The sequence below is a fragment of the Rhinolophus sinicus genome, linkage group LG03 (genome assembly GCF_036562045.2).
Source record: "Rhinolophus sinicus isolate RSC01 linkage group LG03, ASM3656204v1, whole genome shotgun sequence".
Lineage (NCBI taxonomy): Eukaryota > Metazoa > Chordata > Mammalia > Chiroptera > Rhinolophidae > Rhinolophus > Rhinolophus sinicus.
The window spans coordinates 199,687,067-199,710,846 of NC_133753.1; the positions used below are offsets into that span (position 1 = coordinate 199,687,067).

Consider the following 23,780-nt stretch of genomic DNA (forward strand, 5'->3'; position numbering starts at 1 on the left):
AGATATGTGCAGCAAACCCACTGTGAGAAGGACATATTATCAATGGTTCATGTCCTCAGGGACGGAGCTTTGGGCCAACTACCAAGTAAGTCACCAAGCTATGCTGAGGGGAGAGCTGAGGATGAAGGAATGTAGAATAAAGAGTGGAGGAGGGAGAGAACGAGCACCAGTTGCGGCCCTGAGACCCACAGCAGGAATACATCATACTCGTATGTACTTGAACAGTGATTGTCTCCCAGTCATGGGATTCTAGGTGATTTTTATTTTCTTTGTTAATTGTTTCACAGTTTTTCAAATTTTCAACAAAGATCATGTATTACTTTTGACAAATAGAATAAATATTTTATTTTACCAATTAGTGCATAAAAGTCTTCACATGTATACTCAGGCTTTCCACTAGGGTGGCTCTGATAAACTGAAATGGAATCCATGTCTTAGGCCTTTGCAAGGCTTGCTGACACCCCACAGAGAAACTCCAACACAGAAAATGACAATCCTCCTTTACTGGATGTAACAGATGTTGCCAGCTCTGTCCCCACCCTCACCCTCGTAGCACTGCTTTTCCATGTGGGATCTAAACCTCTCAAGATGCACTGGACCACTGCTAGGCTGCTCTCCCCTGCCACCACCCACATCCCAATTCTTCCTGGTTGATTTTATGGCCTGTGCATTAGGAAGGGGTCAGAGAAGGGGTACGGTCCACCCAGGGAAGGGCTTGCAGGCTTGATCACCCTCCAGCTTCTCCATCCACACAGTGCCAGACCGAGAGGCTCTCAGGTGGGGCAGACGAAGGACAGGAGGAGGTCCACTTCATTGCCGACGATGAGCCGCCCTGGGTGGATGTTGTCGGGCACGGCCAGGCTGGAGGTCATTTCCCAGGCGTCCACAAAGGCCACATGGAGGTCGGCAAAGGCAGCTTGGAGGAGCCGGTTCACCTGCAGGGTGAACCAGTCACTGCCATATACGGACTTGTACCCTGTGTTGGCCAGTTTGATGACCACGAGAGTGCCGGGCTCCCGGGCCAGCAGCGCAGCCACAGCTGCCCGGATCCCTGCCAGCCATCGTGCAAAGATGGACGGAGGGAAGGTGGTGAAGTGGGCGCCCAGCCCCAGCACCACCACGGTGTGGGGACCCCCTGCCAGGCCTCCCAGCTCTCGGGCTACAGAGTGCAGGGAGGCCACTGGTGTGCGGGCGGAGCGCAGGGGCCAGCTGTGGGCCCGCCAGTGCAGCACTATGTTCCGAGTGGTCTCCACGGCCATCAGGGGCCCCGTCTGGTATGTGGCGTGTAGATCCATGGGCTTTAGGGCTGTGGAGAGGAAGAGAGAGGAGGCCTAGGAGTGAGTATAGGACTGTGTACCATCCTCTTGTACAAATGAAATTTCTAGTCCCATATCCCAGGGCATAAGCATTCTGTCTCTAAACCCTAATGCTTACCCGCCCCACCCCCAGTTTTCAAGGTTGCCAAGAATCTCACTATCATCCATCCTAACTCCTATTCAGTTTGCTCTTATTTCTCTAAGACATTTGACTTCTCCATGCTGAGTGACCTCTTCCAGAATCCTCTCTTTCTTGCCTTAACACTACATTATCCCATTTTTTTCTACCATTCTGGTCATTCTTTGCTCAATTGTCAGCTTCATATTTTCTTTGCATTCTGTAAATGTGGTAGTCCCTAAAATTCTATCACTGTCATCCACTTTTCTTTACCATCTTCGCTTTGGGGAATTCATTCACTGCTACCTCCTCAGTTTCTGTCTAAGATCTGATGGCTTCCTGAGCTTTGATTCCACACTTCCAATTGCCCAGGCAATATTTTCTCTCTAATGCCCACCATGGTCTTGAATATCTAAACAGAATAGAGATCCCCCAAACAGATAGACATAAGGACACCTGCTTCATGACGAAGATGCCCTGTAGAGCTATGGGGAAAAGATGGCTTCTCAGTCAACAGTGCCAGGTCAATCAGATACCCCAATATCCAAAACTTAAAAAAAAAAAGGTGTTCTCTCATGACTAATAGAAAAATTCAAATGAAAACCACATAAGCCACTATGATACACCCATACTTTTTGCCAAATATAAAAAAATGATAATATCAAATGTTGGGCAAGAATGTGGAACAACAAGAACCCCTGGTGAAAGAGTAAACTGGTAAAAACCACTTTTTAAACATTGGCAGAACCAAAAAGTCTAAAGATGTACCTACTCTCTCATCAGCAAAACCATCACCAGGTGACATCCTACAAAAATACAAGCTCATGTGGACTTAAAGTGACATGTACAAGAACATTTATAGCAGCATTTTTCATGATAGTCCTATCAACAGTAGAATGTAAAAATATAGTGTGATATAATCATACAACTAAATACCATGTAGCAGTGAAAATGAATGAGCGACAATCCCATGAAAGAATATAGATGAATCTTAAATACAAAAAAAAAACCAGACACAACAGAAATCATAGTGTATGTTTTCATTTATATGAAGTTGGAAATCAGGCAAAATTCATCTTGTACATTGTTTAGCAATACCTAATAAGTTGGCAGAACTATAAAGAAAAACAAGGGCTTAAATACTAGAACAGAATAAAGATTTCTAGAATAATGGGAGAAGAGAGATTTATAACTCGGAGGAGACATGGTACCAGGAAGGCTTCTGGAGTGAGATTCTCATTCTCTTTCTTAATGGGGGTGGAGGTTATATGGGTGATCATTTTATAACAATGGAAACTGCTTTATGAATTTTCTATGTTATATTTTATAATAAAATTTTTAATAAAATTATGCACACTGATTAATATAAAGGTCTATCAATTAATTTCACAAATCTGCCACCTGCGCTTATATTGGAAGCATCGTACAAACAGCTCGGTAAGGTTTCCTACCCTTGGTATGTCAATGTCTCACAGATGTGTTTGTGTCGATAATGTGATGGTGTCTTGCTGAGTGGTGTTCATTATTGTTGTTTCATGTTTTTGTGTGCCATCGCGAGAATGTCTGAGCTTGAATTAGAGCAAACGAACAAACATTAAATTTCTTGTTAAACTTGGCAAGAGTGGAAGTGAAATCAGGGACATGTTAGTCCACATTTATAGAGATAATGCCATGAAGAAAACGGCAGTGTACAAATGGATTAAATGTTTTTTTGAGGGCGGAGAAGACGTCACTGATGATGAGAGGTCAGGGCGGCCAGTAATGAGCAGAACTGATGAAAACATTGCAAAAATTTGTCTAATTGTGTGTCAAAATCATCGGCTGACTGTGAGAAGCATAGCAGACCAAGTAAACATTGATAGAGAAACAGTTAGGAAACTCTGAACTGAAAATCTTGGCATGAGAAAAGTGTGTGCAAAAATGGTCCTGAAGGAGCTCACTGATGAACAAAAGCAAAGGAGAGTCGAAGTTTGCCAAGACCTTTTGGAGAGGCAAGACGATGTTTTGGGCTGTGTTATCACTGGTGATGAAACATGGGTGTACCAATACGATCCTGAAACAAAGCGTATAAGTGCACAATGGAAGTCAGCCAATTCTCCATGACCAAAAAGTTCACTCAGCCTAAATCAAAATTCAAAACGATGTTGCTAACTTTTGTGATATCAGAGGGATTATTCATTATGAATTTGTACCAAATGGACAAACAGTTAACTAAGTTTACTATTTGGAAGTGCTGAAAAGGCATTAAAAAAGTTAAGACAACCCGAACTTTTCACCAACAATTCATGGCTCTTGCATCACTACAGTGCACCAGCTCACATCACAGTCTGTGACTAAGTTTTAGGCAATAAACAGATCATTGTATTGGAACACCCTCCCTACTCACTTGATCTGGCCCCCATTGACTTTTTTCTTTACCTGAAGATAAAGGAAATATTGAAAGGAAGACATTTTGATGACATTCAGGACCTCAAGGGTAATACAACAACAGCTCTGATGGCCATGCCACAAAAAGAGTCCCAAAATTCCTTTGAAGGGTGGACTAGGCACTGGCATCAGTGCATAGCTTCCCAAGGGGAGCACTTCGAAGGTGACCACAGTGCTATTCAGGAATGAGGTATGTAGCACTTTTTCTAGGATGAGTTCGCCAACTAAATTATCCGTTTTTGTATGCTGATGGGGATGTGACGGAAATTATGCTGTTGCTGTTGAGAGGGAAGGTGATTTAGGAGGGAAGGGAGAAATTGGTGGAGAGATGTCCTTGAACGGGTAAGAGGGGAGGAGACCTAGAGCTGAAGTGGAAGGAGCATGGAGAGTTCATTTTCAAAAACAGGTGGCAATACAGAGAATACTACTACAGATGCTGGTAAGAGAGGAGGTGTGGTGGTGGAAATCTGGAATTTCACTTCTGATTGCTTTGTTTTGTTAAGAAAATATAAGGGTCGGCAGCTGACCATGAGGATGAAGAAGGTTTCGGGAAAGGAGAAGCTGTGACATCGTCAACAAGGCCGGGGGTTCAGTCGTCCAGGACAGTGGCTCTCCAACTTCAGTGCCCATCAGCATCACCTGGAGACTTGTTGAAACACAGACTGAGCATCTCCCCAGAATTTCTGATTCCGTAGGTCTGGGATGGGGCCTGAGAAGTTGCGTTTCTCACAAGCTCCCAGGTGGTGCCGATGCAGCTGGTCTGGGGACCACGTTTGAGAACTGCTGGGATTACTGTGCAGCATTAGTGCATCCTAGAGGTTTGTGGTCATGATTTCAAGTGAACAGTCAGCATGGTGGAGTGAAACTACCTCAGACGCATCTTTCCTGACCATTTATCTATCTTCCTCTGCCTCACCATCTTCTACTTTCACAGTATTTTTTCTCACAGAACTTTTCACTATCTGTGACTTGTTTCTGAGTCTTTCCATTAGCGTTTATGCACAACAAAACTGGAATATTAGTAGTTTTGTTGTTGGTCACTGTTATGTTGTCATAACATAGAACAGTGCCTGAATATCACAGGTGCTCAATAAATATTTATCAATGAAAAACAAGAAAGGATGGAAGGAAGGAAGGAAGGAAGGAAGGAAGGAAGGAAGGAAGGAAGGAAGGAAGGGGAAGGAAGAGGAGAGGAAAACAGATTACTATACAAGCAACTAAAAAACGAAGGAAGGAACAAGCAAAACAAATTACCAAACAAGCAACTAAATCATCATATTAGTTTTGACTTTTAAGAGAAAATTATTTACATAATTATAAATATAAACACAGTTCACTGATATGTCTAAAATTAACATAAATGCAATGGAAAGGTGGGAAGAGGAAGGTAGCTAGTTGCTTACCACTGTATTTTCTTTTCCTGACGACTGTATTTGCCAAATTCTCTGTTTGGACCAAGACTGGGTTGTAGTCATTCAACCTGAGCAGTAAAGATGTATGCCACTTCCATGCCTGGACATAAAGCACCCACAAAATCCTCTGTTCTCTCTCCCTCTCCCTTTTCCTCTCTTTCTCGGTCTCTTTCTCCTCATCAATGGGTTGGGCACAGAGGATCCAGTAGCGATCTTGCAAAATATCTAGTTGGTTCTTTGCAATATACAAGGAATTCAAAGTAACATATAGCTTGATTAAAACACAGTTGACTCCAGGAGGGATCCGAGTTTCCATTCTCTCCTGGTAGCAACATGGCATGAAACAGGTGGAGTGAAGAAATGCCAGTTGGCCCTGTGCTTGCCCACCCCGGTGTCAGTAGGGCAAGGTGTGGAGCTAAACGTAAACTTGTACCTTCACCCAGTGGCAACAAGGCCGTGGAATTGGTGCTCCATGTTCACTGGGGTGGCATCAGCCGGACCCAAAAGGAAGTTGAACATACACCTGGACCTGCGTGTTACACCTACACAGGGTGAGTGCTGGCTGAAAAGAACAAAGGTAAAATAAGACCCAGAGTCTCACAGCATAATACCCACAGTGTCCAGTAAACAACAGAAAATCATTCAGCATACCAACAATCACGATAATCACAAATTTGAATAAGAAAAGACTATTGCCAAGTGCCAACACCAAGATTACTCAGATGTTGGAATTATCTGACAAGGATTTTTAAAGCAGCCATCATAAAAAATGCTCAAGTGAGCCATTGTGAACACTATACACGTATTAGTATAGCTAAAATTCAAATGATTGATTTTTCCAAGTGTGGGTGAGAATATAGATCAACTGGGGAAATATATGGTGGAAACATAAAGTGCTATAGCAAGTTTGGACAAGTTTGGCAGTTTCTGAAAAAGTTAAACACATACCTAGCATATGATCTAGACATTCCATTTTAAGGTATTTACTCAAGAGAAATAAAAGCATATGCCCATACAAACATTTGTGCACAAATATTCATTTAGCTTTATTTGTAAGCGCTAAAAATTGGAAACAGCCCAAATGTCCATCAACAGATGAACAGATAAATAAATAATGGTATATCCATACATACAATGGAATACTACACAACAATAAATAGGGAACGAACTATTGCCACATTCAGAAATGTGGACAAATCTCAATATAATTATGCTGAGTAAAAGCAGCCACACACAGAAAAGAGTACACATTGTATGATTCAATTTATATGAAGTTCTAGCAAATGCAAACTAAGCTAAAAAGACAGAAAGCAGATGTGCGGGTTGCCTGGGGACAGAGAAGAGTAAAAGGGAGGGATTAGCAAGGACTACCAGGAAAGCTTTCTGAGTGGTGGATCTGTTAATTGTCTTATGTGTGGACATTGTTTTCCAGATGTACATACTCGTATGTTATAATTTATCAAGCTGTCCACATAAATATATGCTGTTTATGACTTGTCAGTTACACCTCAATAAACTGTTTAAAATAAAGGGGAACCTCAAATTAGGCCTAGTGACTGAGGGTGACGATATGGTAAATTTCTAAACTTTGCAGGAAGACAGGATTGTATCTGCACTACCCACCCGAGATTGGAGATAATATGTTTAAGTGGACTTTCCTCACACACCTGGTAAGTAAGGGCCACAATTAGCCGGTTGCTAACTTCACAATTGAGTTCACAGAGATTATGACCACTGAATAGTGGGCCAAGTCCAACAGGCATTCAGGCTAGCTCTGCTGTTCTACCTTCCCACTCAGGTATCTTCAAGACTTGTAGTAACTTTGGAGTAGGTACTAGATGCTTGGACATAATTTTATTTAAAATAACCACTATAGATGCTAAGTGTTTATTTTTCTTTTCTAAATGAGAGGTTATTCACAAGTTCTTTCTGTGAAAATTTTCTGTTTTCCATTAATCTTGACTTTTTAACTCTCAACATGGAAGAGTTGAGATTGGATTAAATTAACTTTGGAGGGGCTGAGGAAATGACGCTCATTCAGCAAAAGTCACTCAGGTTTTAGGTGCTAAGAGAACCATAGCTCTATCAGCTGCTGGATAAGACACAACAGTGAGGCAAAGAAAGGAGAGAGAGAAAAGAGGAGGAGAGGGAAGGGAGGAAAAGGAGGAGGAAGAAATTGAGGTAGGTAGGGTACAAAAATCTGAACTTCAATACATTCATGTTAATTTTACTTAAGAGAGTAAACGGGATTTTATTTAAAGACTAAATCGGGAACTGTTCTTGTATTATTGATACAGGAGAGTTAGCATGTCCCTAGGTAGACAGGGAGGTCCCTGGTGGAATAAACAAAAGACAGCCATATCCTAAAACTTCGGGTTTTGATATCACTCCTTCACTCCAGGACATAATGTAACAAGGCCTTGAGGTTAATCATAAAATTCATGTTGGCCTGACAAATGGAGCAGATCTGATAGATAAGAGTGGGTTACTTTGCTAATTCCTTTAGGATGGGCAAGCAGAACAAACCTGGTACACGAATTTCATTAGAAGGAGCCAGTTCCCTTCTTCTAAAGTTCCCTTCTTCAAATACCTCCCCTTCCCCAAGCAGGCAAAGGAAGGTTTAAAAGTAAGAGCTTTTGCCTCAGTGTTAGGGCACCCCATTGGGGACCCTCCCACTCAGGAGCTGCAACCTTTCTCCTGCCTCTAATAAACTATCCTCTTTTTAAAACTTTTTTACTCTCCTGGTCCGTGTTTCCATTCTTCGGCTTCACGAGACAGGATCCCGGCCCACACTCAGAAACTGCCGGCAGATCCAACATCACCTACATCATTATCAGAAATTGTATTATTTGAAACGTTTTTTTTAATGCTGTCATATGAGTTCATTACATAACTTCCGGTCAACCAAACTGGAAAGGAAGCTTGGTGATGATAATTACATTCTCTCAGCTCTGATTCCTTTGCTCATTTGCTCTTGGAAAATTCCCGGCATACTGCCCCAACCTCTGTAACATAGGAGTCTTGTCTTGCAAAGCCCTCCCTGTTCACCTCTTCCTTCCTGAGGCTTCAGGTGTCCTGCCCTCTCCCCTCAGGGCCACTCACAGGGCACTTTGTCACGCAGATACTCCCACCACTGCCGAAGCGTGGAGTCTCCCATCATGTGGACAACGTGGCCAGCCAGGCAGCCCAGGATGCTGTCAACAGTGGGGAAGGAACGGCTGGAGCAGGACAGCGAGTGCCACACTTCTTGGTGGTAGAAGCCAGAGGGTTTTGTGGCCGGGAGCCCAGGATGGCACGGGGGCCGTGGGGACAGGGCTACAGGAAAGGGGAAAACAGAATAGAGCTAACGTTTATAAATTACAAAATGTCAGGTGCTCCTCTATGCTCTTTACATATATTATATTATTTCATTTACTCTTTGACAAAAATCCATGAAGTAGTATTCTTATCTTCATTAACAAGTGGGGACACTGAGGTCCTGAATTATTAATTAATTTACCCATCATCAAGAATAGTGACTGGCAGAGATAGCATTTTAACCCCAAAAGTCTGACTTTACAGCCCATGTTACTAAACCACTATGCTATACTGTCCTAGCAGGGGGGCTGGGGCTCTACTCCCAATCAAGGAATAAAACCCCTCCAAGTCTATTACCCGCAAAACCCCCAGCATATGCCAGCCCCACTCACCCAGGCTGCTGTTCCCTGGGGCTGCCATTCTGACCTGGATTGGAGAAATGCCCTGAGGGAGCTCGATGTCTGTCACTTTCCTAGAGAAACACCAAAAGTGAGCATTGAGGGAGGGTGACCAGGTGAAAGCTGGAGACCAGTATGAGCATATGATGGTTGACTTGTGACTTCTACTCTAAGTCCAAAGTTTGAGGTCGATACAATACAATTAGCACATTCACACTGTGAAGCAATTATAATAAAGACTCAAAAATGATGGAAGAGAAAATCATACCAGGAATCTGGACCTTCTGCAATCAATCTACACTTTGTTTGTCAGTCTACTAACAGTCCAGGTAATAAAAGAACATCGAAGCTGGGTTGTGTAGTTCTTTCTCTGATAAATGGAGGTACACAAGCATGCCAGGAAAGACAAACTTCCTGGAAGAAACACGAAACAGAATAATTTTCTGTTATGTGAAAACTCACAAAGAGCACTGTGTGGAATAACCAGGTTAATATCAACATTCATAACTCAAGTTGCTAGTATGTACCCTTGATATGTTATGATGGAAATGTAACCTTATCTCTGTGATCTTCCTCCCCTAAGCTCATAACCCACTTCTGATTATACTGTTGGGATGGTTTTCCTTGCAGGCCCCCGCTGAGAGCTCTATCTCCCCCTTATCGGAGCTCCGCTCCCCTCCTCCTCCCATACCTTATCGGAGATGTCTCCCGTGGGCACCATAGTTAGAGGCCTCCCTGTCAAAACAAAGTTGAGGGATTACAGCTGCTAGGGACGGATCTCCTGACACCCCGCCAGATTTCCCTAACTTGGAGGCCTAACCCTATAAAACAAAACGCCTGGCCCCAGTTAGTGCTCAGTTCTTTGGGAACAATCCCACTGAGCCAGCTGGCATAATAAGGCTGTGTTCTCCCTGATCTTTGCGTGCCACTTGAGTCTCGCGGTCCTCATCATTCTTCTGCAACATTTGGTGTGTTGGCCAGGAAACCCAACTGCGATGGCCCCTTGCACCACTGGTGTGGGGCGAGAAGCAGGCTGCGGAGCAACGGGAGGCCCAATAAGGGTGTAGGCGCGCCCTGCTGATTTTGGCGGACCCCGGACTGGGCTTCCCCGGGCAGCCACAGCCTGCACTTCCCCAGCTGGACCCACTGAAAGGGACCGGGGACAACCAGTCAGATCCTCCCATCGGACCAGGTAAGCCTCGAGGCCATTGTCTGGAGCCAGTCCTGTCCCATGTGAGAGAAGGGGAGCCTGATCACCTCCCAGTAGGGTCTTATAACCTACCCAGTCAGGGACACCCATAGGAGGGTGTCAACCCCGTGTGTGAGTGACTGATTGTGTGTCTGATTGTTTGATTCCATTGCTTTGGCTATGGAAGCCTGAATATGCTTCGCCCTGATTCTCGAAGAGCATCGTGTGGCATAACAGTGATTCACTCCACAGAGTGGCCTGGTCTGGAAATTATTCTGGAATTACACTGTAGCCAAAAACACTCCTAAGTGCCCCACGAGGGACGCCAGCAGGGCAGCGCCTGAGTAAATCCCCCTCCCCACCGTCTGCGACATAGTAGCTATGGGTGGGAAGCAAAGTAAGCCTGCAGTCCTAGACTGCATGTTAAAGAATTTTAGGAAAGGTTTTGGCAGAAATTATGGAATCTGCATGATCCCAGGAAAAATTAAGAGCCCTCTGTGAATTAGACTAGCCCACTTTTAACGTGGGCTGGCCGTCAGAGGGAACCCTAGACCTGGTCGTTGTCCTACACGTTTATATTGTAGTGACCGACAATCCTGGTCACCCGGTCAGTTTCCATACATTAACTCCGGGTTGGAAATTGCCAGGATCCTTCCACTTTAGGGTACGGTTCTGCTCTAGTAAAAAGGAACAGTGCAGGATTCTTGTAACCCAGGCTCTGAAAGAAACTCCTAACACCCCTCCGACAAAGGCCCTTCACCAAGAGGACACAAGAAAACTCCACTGAATATTTGAGGACAGACGTCTGAGTGCCAGAAAAACATTTTGGGGAGCGCGATCCACTGTGTTTGGGGACAGCGCAAGCCGCAGCGCAAGCGGGACCGCCGAGATGCGCCTCCAGAACGTAGAGTAACAATCACAATCCCACATTCCAGGCGAGTGCGAGTGGGAGGGAAAGTGACCCGGGCCCAGGCGCCGGGTGAGCGCCCTGCAGCTAACATGAAAGCCGCCTCCAGCGGAACAGCCGACACAGCGGAGGAAAGAGGCTCCTCTCTCGGCTCCCTCTCCCTGCCCCAGCCCTGGGAAGCAGCGATTTCAGCAAGATTGGACCTGCACACCCTCTGGACCTCGCCCCAGGGAGCCTGGTGGAGAGAGGATGCAGCTGGTAGAGCCTGGTGGAGAGGAAGAGACAGCCCCTTTCGAGCTTCCCTGGGCCAACCTCTCCGGGGAGGGGACCAAGAGCCAACGGCGGTCAGCACCCGGCACCCCCGCCCCCTCTCCCCCGTCCTGGAACTTCCAGCCCGGGTCTGCAGCACCAGGAAGAAGGCGCCTGAGCTCCCCTACCCGAGACCCAAGCGTGGGCTGCGTAAGCTGAGAGCACAGAGCTCCCAGGCCGTGCGCCAGGGGCAATACTATCCCTTTCTTTTGCCTTTTCAACACCAAGAGCATTTCTGCAGTGGAAGCTCAGCAGCCCTCGGGGTGGAAGGAAAAACCCTAGAGCCTTAAAGCAGCGACCAGGGCACTGGTCCCTACTCGGCCGCCTCTGAAGAAGCCCGGGGGCTCCCCCCTGCCGCCGCACCCCACGCGCTCCCGGGCTGCGGACCTAGGCAAAACCGCGGCCTGACTGCAGCCACTGGCAGGGCCTTCCCCAGCTCGGCTTGGGGACCCGGGAGCACCCCCGGCGACCACCCCAGCTGCCCCCGTGCTCGGGGAGCACAGCCTGGGCCTTGCCCAGCCCCCAAACTACCGTGAAATCAATGTTATTTGGGTGATGCGAGAGAAAAAAGAAATAAGGAGGACCATCAAAGGAAGGCTCCGCCCAGCTGCCGTATCTCTGGATTTCTCCTTCTTTGACTTTGCCACACTTAGTGCTCGCCTAGTGATGCAGCAGTAGAATTGTCGCCTGCCAAGTGGGTGACCCAGGTTCAATTCCCAGTCAGGGAAGCGGTTTCCTTTTCACCCCTGCGAAGGGGAACTTGAAGACCACATTTAAATTGCATAAAAGTTAACTTAATTTTCATATGAGGCGTTTTCTGCTTACAAACTCTGTGACAGTTTTGGTATTCCAAGTGCAACATGATGGGCGATGTGTGGAATGTCTCTGGGTTCTTGAGATGGGGACTATTTAAAGGCCATAGTATATAATACCAAAGGAAAACTGCTGTCACAAAACTGAGAAACAAGCAAATGACGTACTTAGCATCTCTGAATACACACCTGAGAAATTTACTGAGAGCTGCTTGGGAAAAGGCTGACTTTGTGAATCTCCAGTCTTTTAACGAGGTTGGCGCCACTGTGCTGATTGGCTTCTGTCTGACAGTATTGGGACACGATTCTTTGTTATTTGGTTAGTCTAAACAGCAACTACAGATTTATTGCTTATTATTTCCTTCTCATTTCTTATAAAAGTGCGATGCACATATGACCTCTCCTTAAGTTCCCAAACAAAGATCGCGTTGACTCTAATGTTACCTTACTAATAGATGGAGAACCCATCTGTAAAAGGGAGACTCACCTACTTCCATCAGCAGGAAGGAAAAGAAAAATTGACCTATAATTTTGCTGAGTGTGAAAAGGAAGAAGAGGAAGACACTAGAAAAATCAAAGTGCCAATATCAGTACTGGACGCCACCAGCCACAGTTCTGCTGTCTTATGAGACAATCCAGGGGTGATCTTGTTCCCAGAGTCTCACACTGACTGCAGCTGCACTGACAGCAATTTTCCACCCAAACTCTTCCTAGCTGCTTATACAACATACGGCCTTAGGCAACGAGAGCTAGAATTTCAAGGACTCCAGCCATAATCATTTCATAACCCCTCACCAAGGGACAAAATACCTTCTTGTCTTAGTCTGTACCTTCTCGGGCTGGGTAAAAGCCTTCCTCACCTGAACTAAAAAGCCAGAGAGGTCACCAAAGTTCCCCTCCACGAAATCGTCCCACAGTATGGGCTTCCCCTCACCATTCACAGGACAACAGACCAGCCTTATCTCAGATGTACTACGGACTCTGGCCTCAGCCCTCAGTGTCTCCTAGAAGCTTCACACAGCCTACTGGCCTCAGAGTTCAGGGAAAGTAGAGTATATGAACTGTACCCTCAAAGAAACATTGTCTAAGCTATGCAAAAAACAAACAAAAACAAAAAAAAACAACCTCCCTGGGATGGATGGATCTACTCCCCTTAGGCGCCCGCCGCTCCCTGTGTACTCCTCAAAAGGATGGTTTTTCCCCCATTTAAAATTCTCTAGGGCCGGCCTCCCCCATTGCTATCATCCATCCCAGGCAGCCTCAAAGTAGTAGGTAACTCCCAGGTCAGCTTATCGCCCTAGGAAAGATCCTTACAGGCCTGCACTCACATCTACTAGAAAGAACTCCTGACTCATTAGGGACCCCTGTCCATCCCCACTTTCCAGGTGACAGGGTCTAAGTAAAGATTGGAAGCATGAGCCCCTCTGCCCAATATAGATGGGCTCACACAGTAATCCTTGTTACACCCACTGCTCTTAAGGTCTCCAGAATCACACCGTGGATTCACCACTCCTGAGTCAAGCGAGCAGAGTCGGACCAGCCTGCCTGGACAAGCCACTGAAGACCACGCTTAAGAAGACCAGCTGAATAACAGTTCCCCCCCTTAACCATTTTCGCCCTCTGCCTGCTGACCCTTCTGGTCTCTCTTTTGCTCATCTCTACGACCCTGCCTGATTGGACCCCCACCCAGCGGGGTCTCCTCCTGTCCGGATTTCTGTTATGGGTTTCTCCTCTACTCGTGCTCGCCTGCCTGAGGCCCTCTGGCTCTTAGGCCTTCTTTGCCTTTTCCCCCTTGGGTCTCTCCTCGAAGTGTCCCTGCTTCCAGCGGTCCGGAACAAGAGCCTCAGACCTCCCAGTTCCCCTGCAATCTCTTCCCCCGAGGGTCTGTCTGCTGGACCTACTTAGCCCAAACCGGGTCCTCTGATGGCAGTGGAGTCCAGGGCACTGACCTCTGCAACATTGTGGCGGCCCAGATTGCTGCGATGGCTCGGGCTGCACTGCCCCAGCCTTGCTGCCATGGCCTCGGCCTGACTTCCCTCCGCAGGGCCAAACTCCCAGATGCCCAGGACCCTGCCAAGCAGCTCAGAGCCTCCATAGTCTCCCGCTCGGTCAGCGTCCCCTGGCTCCTGCCTCAAACTTAGCCTGCTACCTGCCCCCTGGCCTCTCCTAGGCTCCCGACACCCACTGCCAGAGCTTTTCTGCACCTTTGCCCTCCTGCACTTTCTTCTGTAACGGAAGCTACCTATACAGGTATCAGAGCACACATCACGGTGGAGGTGGCTGCATCCTCATTTTCATTCTCCTTCTGCCGCCGTTTTTGCTGACGCTGAATTCCAGTCGCGGGTCTTTCCTTCCCTTCGCACCCGCCGTGGGGCTTTCATCCCTTTCCTCATAGGTGCTGGCATCTTTACAGGGGTTGCCGCTCCGGCCTTGGGACTTCCATCGACTTTTACTACAAACTTTCTCAAGAAATCAATGATGACATGGAGCAGGGCGCAGACTCACTCATGTCACTTCAGACCCAACTCTCCAGCCTGGCGTCAATCGCCCTCATAAACCGGGGAGCCCTGGATCTGCTCACGGCCGAAAAGCGCGGGACCTGCCTCTTCCTCCAAGAAGAATGTTGCTGCTACATGGGCCAGTCTCGGATCCCCGCCACCAGGGTCTGTGAGCTCCGGGGATCGCATATAGAACCGCTGCGAGGAGCTCGCCTCCTGGGGGTTTGGCTTTCAGTCCTGGACTTCCTGACCCCCCCTTGCTCTCCATTTTCCTCCTTGCTGCCATCGGCCCGTGCATCTTTGCTGCCCTTGTCCACTTCATCGAAGGTGCCGTCTCCTGTCTGACCACCGCCCACGTCCTTGCCCTGCGGGGCTGTCACTCTCTGTTTAGATGATGATCTTTCGGGGTTCCCCTTCCAATCATCAACAGGGGGGAATATGTTGGGACGGTTTTTCCTGCAGGCCCCCCTAAGAGCTCAATCTCCCCCTTATCGGAGCTCCGTCCCCCTCCTCCTCCCATACCTTATCGGAGATGTCTCCCGTGGGCACCATAGTTAGAGGCCTCCCTGTCAAAAAAAAGTTGAGGGATCACAGCTGCTAGGGACGGACCTACCTGGCACCCCGGCCAGATTTCACCCCTAACTCGGAGGCCTAACCCTATAAAACAAAGCGCCTGACCCCAGTCTGTGCTCAGTTCTTTGGAAACAATCCCACTGGGCCTACTGGTGTAATAAAGCTGTGTTCTCCCTGATCTCTGCGAACCACTTGAGTTTCTCGGTCCTCGTCATTCTTCCGCAACAACATAAAAAACATCAGACAAATTTCAATAGAGAGGAATATTACAATACGAGTATAATTAACCAACACTCCTCAAAACTGTCAAAGTCATCAACAACAAGGAAAGTATGAGAAAATGTCACAGCCAAGAAGAGCCTCAGGAGACATGACAACTAAATGTAATATGGTATTCTGGATGGGATCCAGAAAAAGGACATTAGATTAAAACTAAGGAAAGCTAAATAAACCATGGATTTTACCTAATAATAATGTATCAATATTGGTTTTTGAATTGTAAGAGATATAACACACTACTGTAAGATGTTAATGATAGGAAAATTGTGTGGGAAAGTGGACATGGGAACTCTGCACGATCTGCTCGATTTTGTAAATCAAAACCATAAACTCTAGTAATAAAACAGTTTCAGAATTCCACACACAGGTGTTTATCTAAGAGAAATGAAAATATTTGCCCACAAAATTGTTGTTGGTAAAAATTGTTAAAGTTGCACAATGTTGACAGCAACTTTATTCATAATAGCCAAAATCTGGAAACAACCCAAATGTTCATCAAGAGGTGAAAGGATAAACAGGCTGTGGTCTATCCATACAATGGAACACCATTCATTAATAAAAAGGAAAAAAAGGAGAAAATTACTGATATGCAACAATATGGATGAATCACAAAAAAAATTTTCCTAAGCAAAAGAAGCCAGATACAAGAGTACAAACTGCATGATCCATTTTTATGCAATTCTAGAAAAGGCAAAACTAACATATACTTTCAGAAAGGAAATCAGTGTTTGCCTGGGCTTGGAGGTGGGTGAGGGAACTTGACTGGGAAGGGACACAAGGGAATCGTCAGAGATGGTGGAAATATTCTGTATCTTGATTGTGGTGACAGTTACACAAGTGTACACATTTATCAGAACTCATTGACCTGCACATTTGAAACAAGGACATTTCATTGTATATAAATTACACTTCAATAAACTATATTTAAATTTTTTATCAAAACAAAAAATTCAGACAATAGGATTGTGAGCTGCTGAGTAGTCTGTAATTAAATAAATAGCTATTAAGAATACATATTTGTAGCATGAATGTATGCGTGAACTGCTGTCTCTAAAATTGATGGGCTAGAGTTCCACTGAGGCAGGAAATGCTGTTGGGCGATCTTTTTGTGTGTTTCCACCTCGCTGTCTCTCCCAGTCCTCAAAGCTGAGCTTGGCCCTTACCTGTATTTCTTCCTTCACTTCCCAAGGCAGGGGAGAGAGGGGCAGGGGCAGCATGTTAATTTACAGGAGCTTTCTCAACATTAACTCCGTTACCAGAAAATATGTCAACCGGCACCCATCCTGACCTCCTACTCGCCCCATTTTGGAGAAGAGGTGCCACTGTACCCTAATGCTACCTCCTTCTGCAGCTTTTAGATTGCACCACTTTCTTTCCTCCTCCTCCTCCTCCTTCTTTTTTGCACCATCTTCAACTTCTGCCCCCCCAGTTCTTTTTCCCGAGAATATAAACATAATCACATCTGCTGCACTGAATGAAGCACCTCTTCCACTACCTCTCCCGGTATCTACAACTCAGTCAGGTTCCTTTCCTTCAAAGGACAACTTCTTGAAAGACTCATCTGACCTTGTTACCTGCCTTATTTTTCTACTTTTTATGCACATTGTTAAAGTTACTTTATTATGTACCCAACATCCAGCTCTAGAGGATCTTAACATTTGGCCAGGTTTGAACTAGATCTCTCTTTAGATAGAAATAAATAAATCACTAAAATAAAAAATGGTGTAAAGACCAAATTTTGGGGAGTGTCTCGTCCTGCGTGACGAGAGTTGTGTGGAGTCAGTAGAGCGGCTCAGGGTTAAGAAAAGACAGCAGCCATGAATAGAGTTTAAAAGTGGAGGCTAAGGGACCGGCAGCCTCAAGGTCTGGGCTGTAGCACCTGGTCGGGCCTGTGCAATAACTTTTATTAGTTAGGTGGGGAAGCACAGGAGATAAAGCTTGTCAATCTCAAGATCTGTGAATTCTATACATCATAATAGAAAACCCTATTAGAGTCAATCACCCTTGCCTGCAGACAGCTGGACCTTAAGTCTCAACTTCCCCAAGGGACAAAACCTATATGCATATGAATAGATGGAGAGCAAGCACCTCATTGAATCACTTCCCTTGCAGGTTTTGGGAAGGAATGCAGCCACCAAGGCAGAGGCTTTCCTTAGCCTCAGGAAGGTGGGAGACTGTGCCCACCTCTGTGAACCCCATGGATTCTCCTGTTGGTCCCCATGACTGGGTCTGGCTTGAGTTGTTCCTTCCGTGAGGAATCTTACTCCTCATTGACTGTCCAGTCATCTTTCTGGGACCAAACAGGGAGGCATAAGGTGCAAACACAAAGGTTTCGCAAAGTCCCTGAAAGGATCTGTCTTAGAGACTCTCCTTTCTTTGGGGGCAGGTAGAAGGAAACAAAACTGTTAAACTGTTGCCTGGCGAGATTAAACTGCTGCATGGCGACAGGGGAGTGTGCAGAAAAACTGGACCTCTAAGACGTTTCTGGTGGGTTGTAAAATGGTATGGCCACTCTAGAAAATAGTTTGGCAGTTTCTTATGAAATTAAATATCCACTAATTACACAACCCAGCAACTGCACACAGACGTTTATTCCAGAGAAGTGAAAATTTATGTTCACATAAACATCTACGTATGAATATTCATGGTAGCTTTATTTATAATTGTCACAAACTGGAAACAACCCAAATGTCCTTCAATGGGTGACTAGTTAAAAAAACTGATATGATGAAATACCAGGCTGCCATAAAAAAGGATGGATTATTGATGTATGCAATAACTATTTTCTATTGTAAGTACTAATTCTGTGTCAATTATGTGTGCTACAGGTATAATCTCCCAGCTTATATCTTGATTTAAACTATGTTTATGGGAACTTTTGGTCATGGAGAAGTTTTTAATTTATATATCACCCCATTATGAATATTTTCTTTTATGATTTATGCCTTTTGTTATGTCTAAAATAATATTTTCATAATCCAAAATCATAAAGAGATTTTCTGCTATAACCTTTTCTGAGTTTTAAGGTTGCTTTTTTGCATTCAGGTCTTTAATCCTCCTGACGTTGATCTTTATGTATATACACTGAGGTTCAGATCTAGTTATATTCTTTTCTGTTTATTTCTGTTCAATGCATTCCCCATTGTTTCGAATGCCTATTATGTTTAGGTAAAGTTACTTGTCTTCATGGATCTAGTCTTTTCTATGATTTATTCAACTACGCCTAAACAAATGCCACATTCCGTGTCAAGAGACTATTTCACACACCAAAAAAACATTGAAATATAAAGAGATGAAAAGGGGTACGCCATGCAAATTCTAAGCAAGTGAAAGCTCTTCTAGCAATATTCATAGTGTAAAAATTAGGACTTAAGACAACAAGCAAGAAAGTAACATAAATAATTTACCATTAACATAAAACAATCACAAAGTTGAATGCATTTAGCAACAGAGCCTTGAAATAAATAAAATGAATACTTCCTGAATTACAATGAGAAGCAGTCAAATCTACAAACCTACAAACACAATATACTATATTTATGTCTGAAACTAATAGACTAAGCAGACAAAAAAAATAGTGAAGTTATATGTGTTTGGAATAAAACAAGCTAAATCAAATAGGTTCAGAATTTCATTCTGAAGAAATAGAGAATACAAATTATTTTCAAGGGAATATAGAATACAAACAAAAAATTAGTCATCTGTTGGGTCACAAATAAATTCTCAACAAATTTCAAAGAATCGATACTAGACACCATACTTCTAGTCATAATGCAAATAAATTTAAAAAAAAAATACAAAGATAGCTGCCTCCCTACGCTATATCCAGAAACTAAAAATAATTCCTAAATAATTCATGACTTAAAGAGGAAGTCACTATAGAAGTTATAAAACATATAATATTGAATAAAATGAAACTCCCATATGCAAAATTTGGGGACTACAGCTAAAACTGTACTCAGAGGGAAAATTTATAACCTTAACTATAAATTTTTATCCCATATAAAGAGGATTGATATATATATTAGTATATTGTTCTGAATCGTGAAATTAGAAAAAGGAAATAAATCTTAAAAGAAATAGAAACAACAAATATTAAAGTTACCAACGGAAACAAATAAAACAGAATGGGGACTTAATTTTCCCGGTAATACGGCAGTCCAAGTATTCACAACAACCTTTACACTGAGAACAACTAAAAATTCTGGACAAAAACAGTATTTTAAAAAAATATTTTTAAAAATGGATTTTTAAATAATTGAAAAGCTAACAAAATAAAGAAAAATCAGATGAAAAGCTTAGTGTAGGCAGGAATTTAAAGAAATGAATGAGGCACTCAAGCCACTTTTGCCCTGAAGTCATTCATTCTGCCTTGAATATTTCATTTCTTGTCTTTCCTGGAGAATTCCAGGAGATCGATTGTAACCTTCCTAAATGGATAGCAAGACTAGGTTTTTGTGATATGTACTGTGTTTCCCCAAAAACAAGACCTAGCCGGACAATCAGCTCTAATGTGTCTTATGGAGCAAAAATTAATACAAGACTTGGTTTTATTTTACTATAAGACTGAGTGCTACATAACATAGTAAATATAAAGTAATAACATAATATAATATAATATAATATAATATAATATAATATAATATAATATAATATAATATAATATAATATAATATAATACCGGGTTTTATATTAATTTTTGCTCCAAAAGACACATTAGAGTTGATTGTCCAGCTAGGTCTTATTTTTGGGGAAACAGGGTATCTATCTGTGTAGAAAAGTCTGTCACATAATGGTGTTAAAAACACATGTGTTGAATGAGAGTATAAATAAATGAGGGTGTAACCTGGGGAGGGCCATTGGGTCACAGGGACAATATTCAAAAGGCAGGATGTGGCTTAGGGTGGGGCCGGCATCCCACATTCTGGGTTTTCTTACCATGACAGCAGGGCCTCATCCCGTGGTGTAGTCACTTTCAGGTAACGCCCACTTGAGTGCCCAACTAAAGAGCTGCAAGGCAGGGTAGAGGGTCGAGCACAGAACCAGAGCTCACCCGAATCCACATCCCTGTACTGGCAGGTAGGCCCTCTTGTTCCAGTTGACTGGGGGTCAACATTGCAAATGACAGTCTCTTCAGTTCCTGTGGGGCCCCGAAAGTAGCCCATAAAATCAACTGTGGCCCTTTTCTCTGTCCAGATTCTTCGCAGAACCCCAACTGCCTCGCTGGAGTGGATCAGGCGCACCTGTACTTGGGCCTTCCCAGCCCAGAGCAGGGGGAAGGACAGCAAGTATGTGCCGTTCTCCAGATCCTGGACATCCCCAGGGAGCCCAGCCTTCAAGTCAGGCCCCAACAGCTGAGCCCGAAACAGATCCCCACCGTGGGTCTTGGGTCGGCCCCGGTGGTCTCTGGCGATAAGGATGGCCTCCAGGGAGCCTCTCAGGGCATAGCTGGTCTGGGCAGGACCCCTCAGGTGGTAGGTGGAGGCCTGGGGGCTGGTGGAGGCCAAAAAGTCCCCCTCATCTCCTGGGGTCAGAGGCCAGTACAGGAGGTGGGTGAGGTTGGCCAGCTCCTGGGGGAGAGAGTCCAAGAGGGAGGGAGATGCTGTGGACTCAGAGGCAGATTGAGAGGCAGGGCGGGGTGCGGGGGGCCGAGGGACGGTGCTGTCAGGCCAAGACATCTTGAAATAGAGGACCTGTGGGTAGAGAAAGGAGACTCTATCAGTGGTTTGTGTTTCCCTCACTTTCTTCTGGGCAGGAGCTGTCCACTCACCAAAGCTAGTCCCCTCTGCCAGGAGTCCTATCCTGCCTGCACCAGGCTCTCTGTCACTCATCAGCCTCGTGTCTGAGTCATTACCACATTCATCTTGTGTGAAGGTGAAGTTATGTCTCTGGATCTCAACTGTCTCCTTATCTCAGCCTTATTCCCTCTACTACCACCTTCCCCACACACCCCCCCCCCTCGCCACAACGTACACAGAGATAAGTACAGGTCTGCATGCAACTGTCACATCTATAGCTTTCCTCACGCCTCACAAGTCCTGTTTTCCTTCCAGAACCTGTCATTCTGATTAAGTGTCCTCTTTTTTCTTCCTAGTCCCTCTCTCCCACCATCTCCACCCTAGATTTCCAACAGAGTTGTGGGTGAGCAAGTCCATTCCACAATGCTGCTGAGGTTTATAGAAGAAGGAGGTTAGACCATCCCCTAGGGAACTTCCTCTCTAATTGGACTCAGATTCAACTACAGAAACCATTGGAAAAGTGAGAAGCTGTAGAAAGGCACAGACACAAGTGTGAGTTTGAAAAAGGACTGAGATATGGCAGATTCTTTTCTAGGAAGAAATGGTGTTTGCTACAACAAAGAGTCTCCTCTGGGGGCTCAGAGCTCTCTTGTATCATATTCTGAGAAACACAACCTCACAAATACAGACCAGAGAAGTGTGAGGATGCAAACAGGAAGAGCAGTAGAGAGAGGCCATGTTCTATGTAATGGAGGGTGGTAACAGATGTGAGAGGAAGCCTGTGCGCCTGGCCTATCAGATACTCGCCTACACCCACCATAGTCCCCTCTGCTCAGACAAGTGTTATTCAGACAAGACAAGTCTCAAAATCCATGGTGGCACATGGAGGGTGTGTTTGAGGCTGCAGTGTCTGATTTGATCACTGGAGGAGAAACACTCACAGGACTGGCTCATTTCTGGGCTGGAGAGGAGCAGGAATGAACATCACAGAGTCTGGGCTCCAAATCCGGTACTATGTGGTTCCTTGGGATGCTTGGCCCACTGAGGCCCGTGGCATCTTGGGGGGAAGTACGAGGTTGGACAATTAAGTTTGTGAACTCATCGTAGAAAAAGTGCTACATACATCATTGCTGAATATCACTACGGTTACCTTCGAAGTACTCCCCTTGGGAAGCTATGCACTGATGCCAGTACCTAGTCCACCCTTCAAAGCAATTCTGGACTCTTTTTCTGGAATGGCCATCTGAGCTGTCCTTGTATTACCCTTGATGTCTTGAATGTCATCAAAATGTCTTCCTTTCAATATTTATTTCCTTTATCTTCTGGTAAAGAAAGAAGTCATTGGGGGCCAGATCAGGTGAATAGGGAGCGTGTTCCAATATAGTTATTTGTTTACTGGCTAAAAACTCCCTCAAGATAGTGCCGTGTGAACTGGTGCATTGTCATGATGCAAGAGCCATGAATTGTTGGTGATAAGTTCAGGTTGTCTAACTTTTCCACGCAGCCTTTTCAGGATTTCCAAATAGTAAATTTGGTTAACTGTTTGTCCAATTGGTACAAATTCATAATGAATAATCACTCTGATATCAAAAAAGGTTAACAACATCGTTGCAACAAATTTGCGAGCTTAATTGTCAGATGTTGTATACCTCGTAAGGTTCTGATCCTTGTGGAGCCTGTTCACAGGCCCTCATCCTGGGCTGGGAGAATATCAGGAGGGCCACTGAACTGGGAGATCACAGATTAGAATGGCTCCCCGTCCATCACTAACAAATGGCAAAACAAAGTGCAGGTGAACATGACCCAGAAGCAGAGACTGTTTTTCCTCCTGCCACTTGCTGCTTTGCCACCACACAAAGGGACCTGAAGATTTGAACTGACAGGTAATAGAGGCCAAGAGTTCTGGTTACAGCAAATTTGAACAGATTGGAGAGAGAAAGACCAAGAATAACTGTGTAACATGCAAAGAATTATTAGGTATGGGAGGTTACATGGATGTGTGTTTTATTATTTCTGGTATGTCATATACATTATATATATATATATATATATATATATATATATATATATATATATATATATTCATTCTCTGGTATGTGTAAAATATTTCAAGTTTTCAAAATCCTCTCCTTAATTTCTCTTTCACCAAAGAGGAATTATAAAAAGAAAAATACAATCTGTGTACAAAGAAATAAAAAGAGAAAACTTCAGAGTGACATCTTTTAGGTGGCAAAGTAGGAAGCTCTGGATCCTCTTTACCTCCAGGAACACACAGATTCAGGAACAATTCACAGACCAATCCCCTTTGTGAGAAATAATAAAACTAACTGAGAAGCTCCTACACTCTAGCCCCGCGTGAAACCAGACTTACCTAAATTGGTAGAGAGACTCAGGACATACTCTTGCCAGAATCCCCACCCTCGGTACACTGCCATAGGATCAGGAAGAGAATCCTTAGCTCCCAGCTTCAAACCTGCCTGACCTACTCCCCCTTTCCTACATAAGAA

The 23,780-nt window shown here is 44.7% G+C and overlaps 1 protein-coding gene across 3 annotated transcripts; it reads right to left on the reverse strand.

Annotated features, from left to right (window-relative positions):
• Positions 1-773: 773 nt before the first annotated feature.
• On the reverse strand, positions 774-23,744 carry LOC141570750 (NXPE family member 3-like). Of its 3 annotated transcripts, none has more exons than XM_074329163.1 (5): positions 23,645-23,744; positions 20,474-21,228; positions 8,963-9,042; positions 8,376-8,588; positions 774-1,306 (listed from the first exon to the last, which is right to left on the reverse strand). In XM_074329163.1, the coding sequence occupies exons 2-5, from the start codon at positions 21,211-21,213 to the stop codon at positions 774-776; spliced, it is 1,566 nt and encodes a 521-aa protein (XP_074185264.1). In that variant the 5' UTR covers positions 21,214-21,228; positions 23,645-23,744. The 3 variants fall into 3 exon arrangements, with proteins under 3 accessions (XP_074185264.1, XP_074185263.1, XP_074185262.1); XM_074329162.1 differs by lacking the exon at positions 23,645-23,744 and adding an exon at positions 22,215-23,248; XM_074329161.1 differs by lacking the exon at positions 23,645-23,744 and having other exon boundaries at positions 20,474-21,478.
• Between the last annotated feature and the right edge of the window lie 36 nt (positions 23,745-23,780).

Excerpts from the sequence above, each read along its gene's own strand:
- LOC141570750 (XM_074329161.1), bottom strand. The coding sequence starts at position 21,366 with ATGAGTGACAGAGAGCCTGGTGCAGGCAGGATAGGACTCCTGGCAGAG. Across the intron at positions 9,043-20,473 it reads GATGAGGCCCTGCTGTCATG|GAAAGTGACAGACATCGAGC; the intron begins GTAAGAAAACCC and ends GTGTTTCTCTAG. Across the intron at positions 1,307-8,375 it reads TCTGCGTGACAAAGTGCCCT|CCCTAAAGCCCATGGATCTA; the intron begins GTGAGTGGCCCT and ends TCCTCTCCACAG.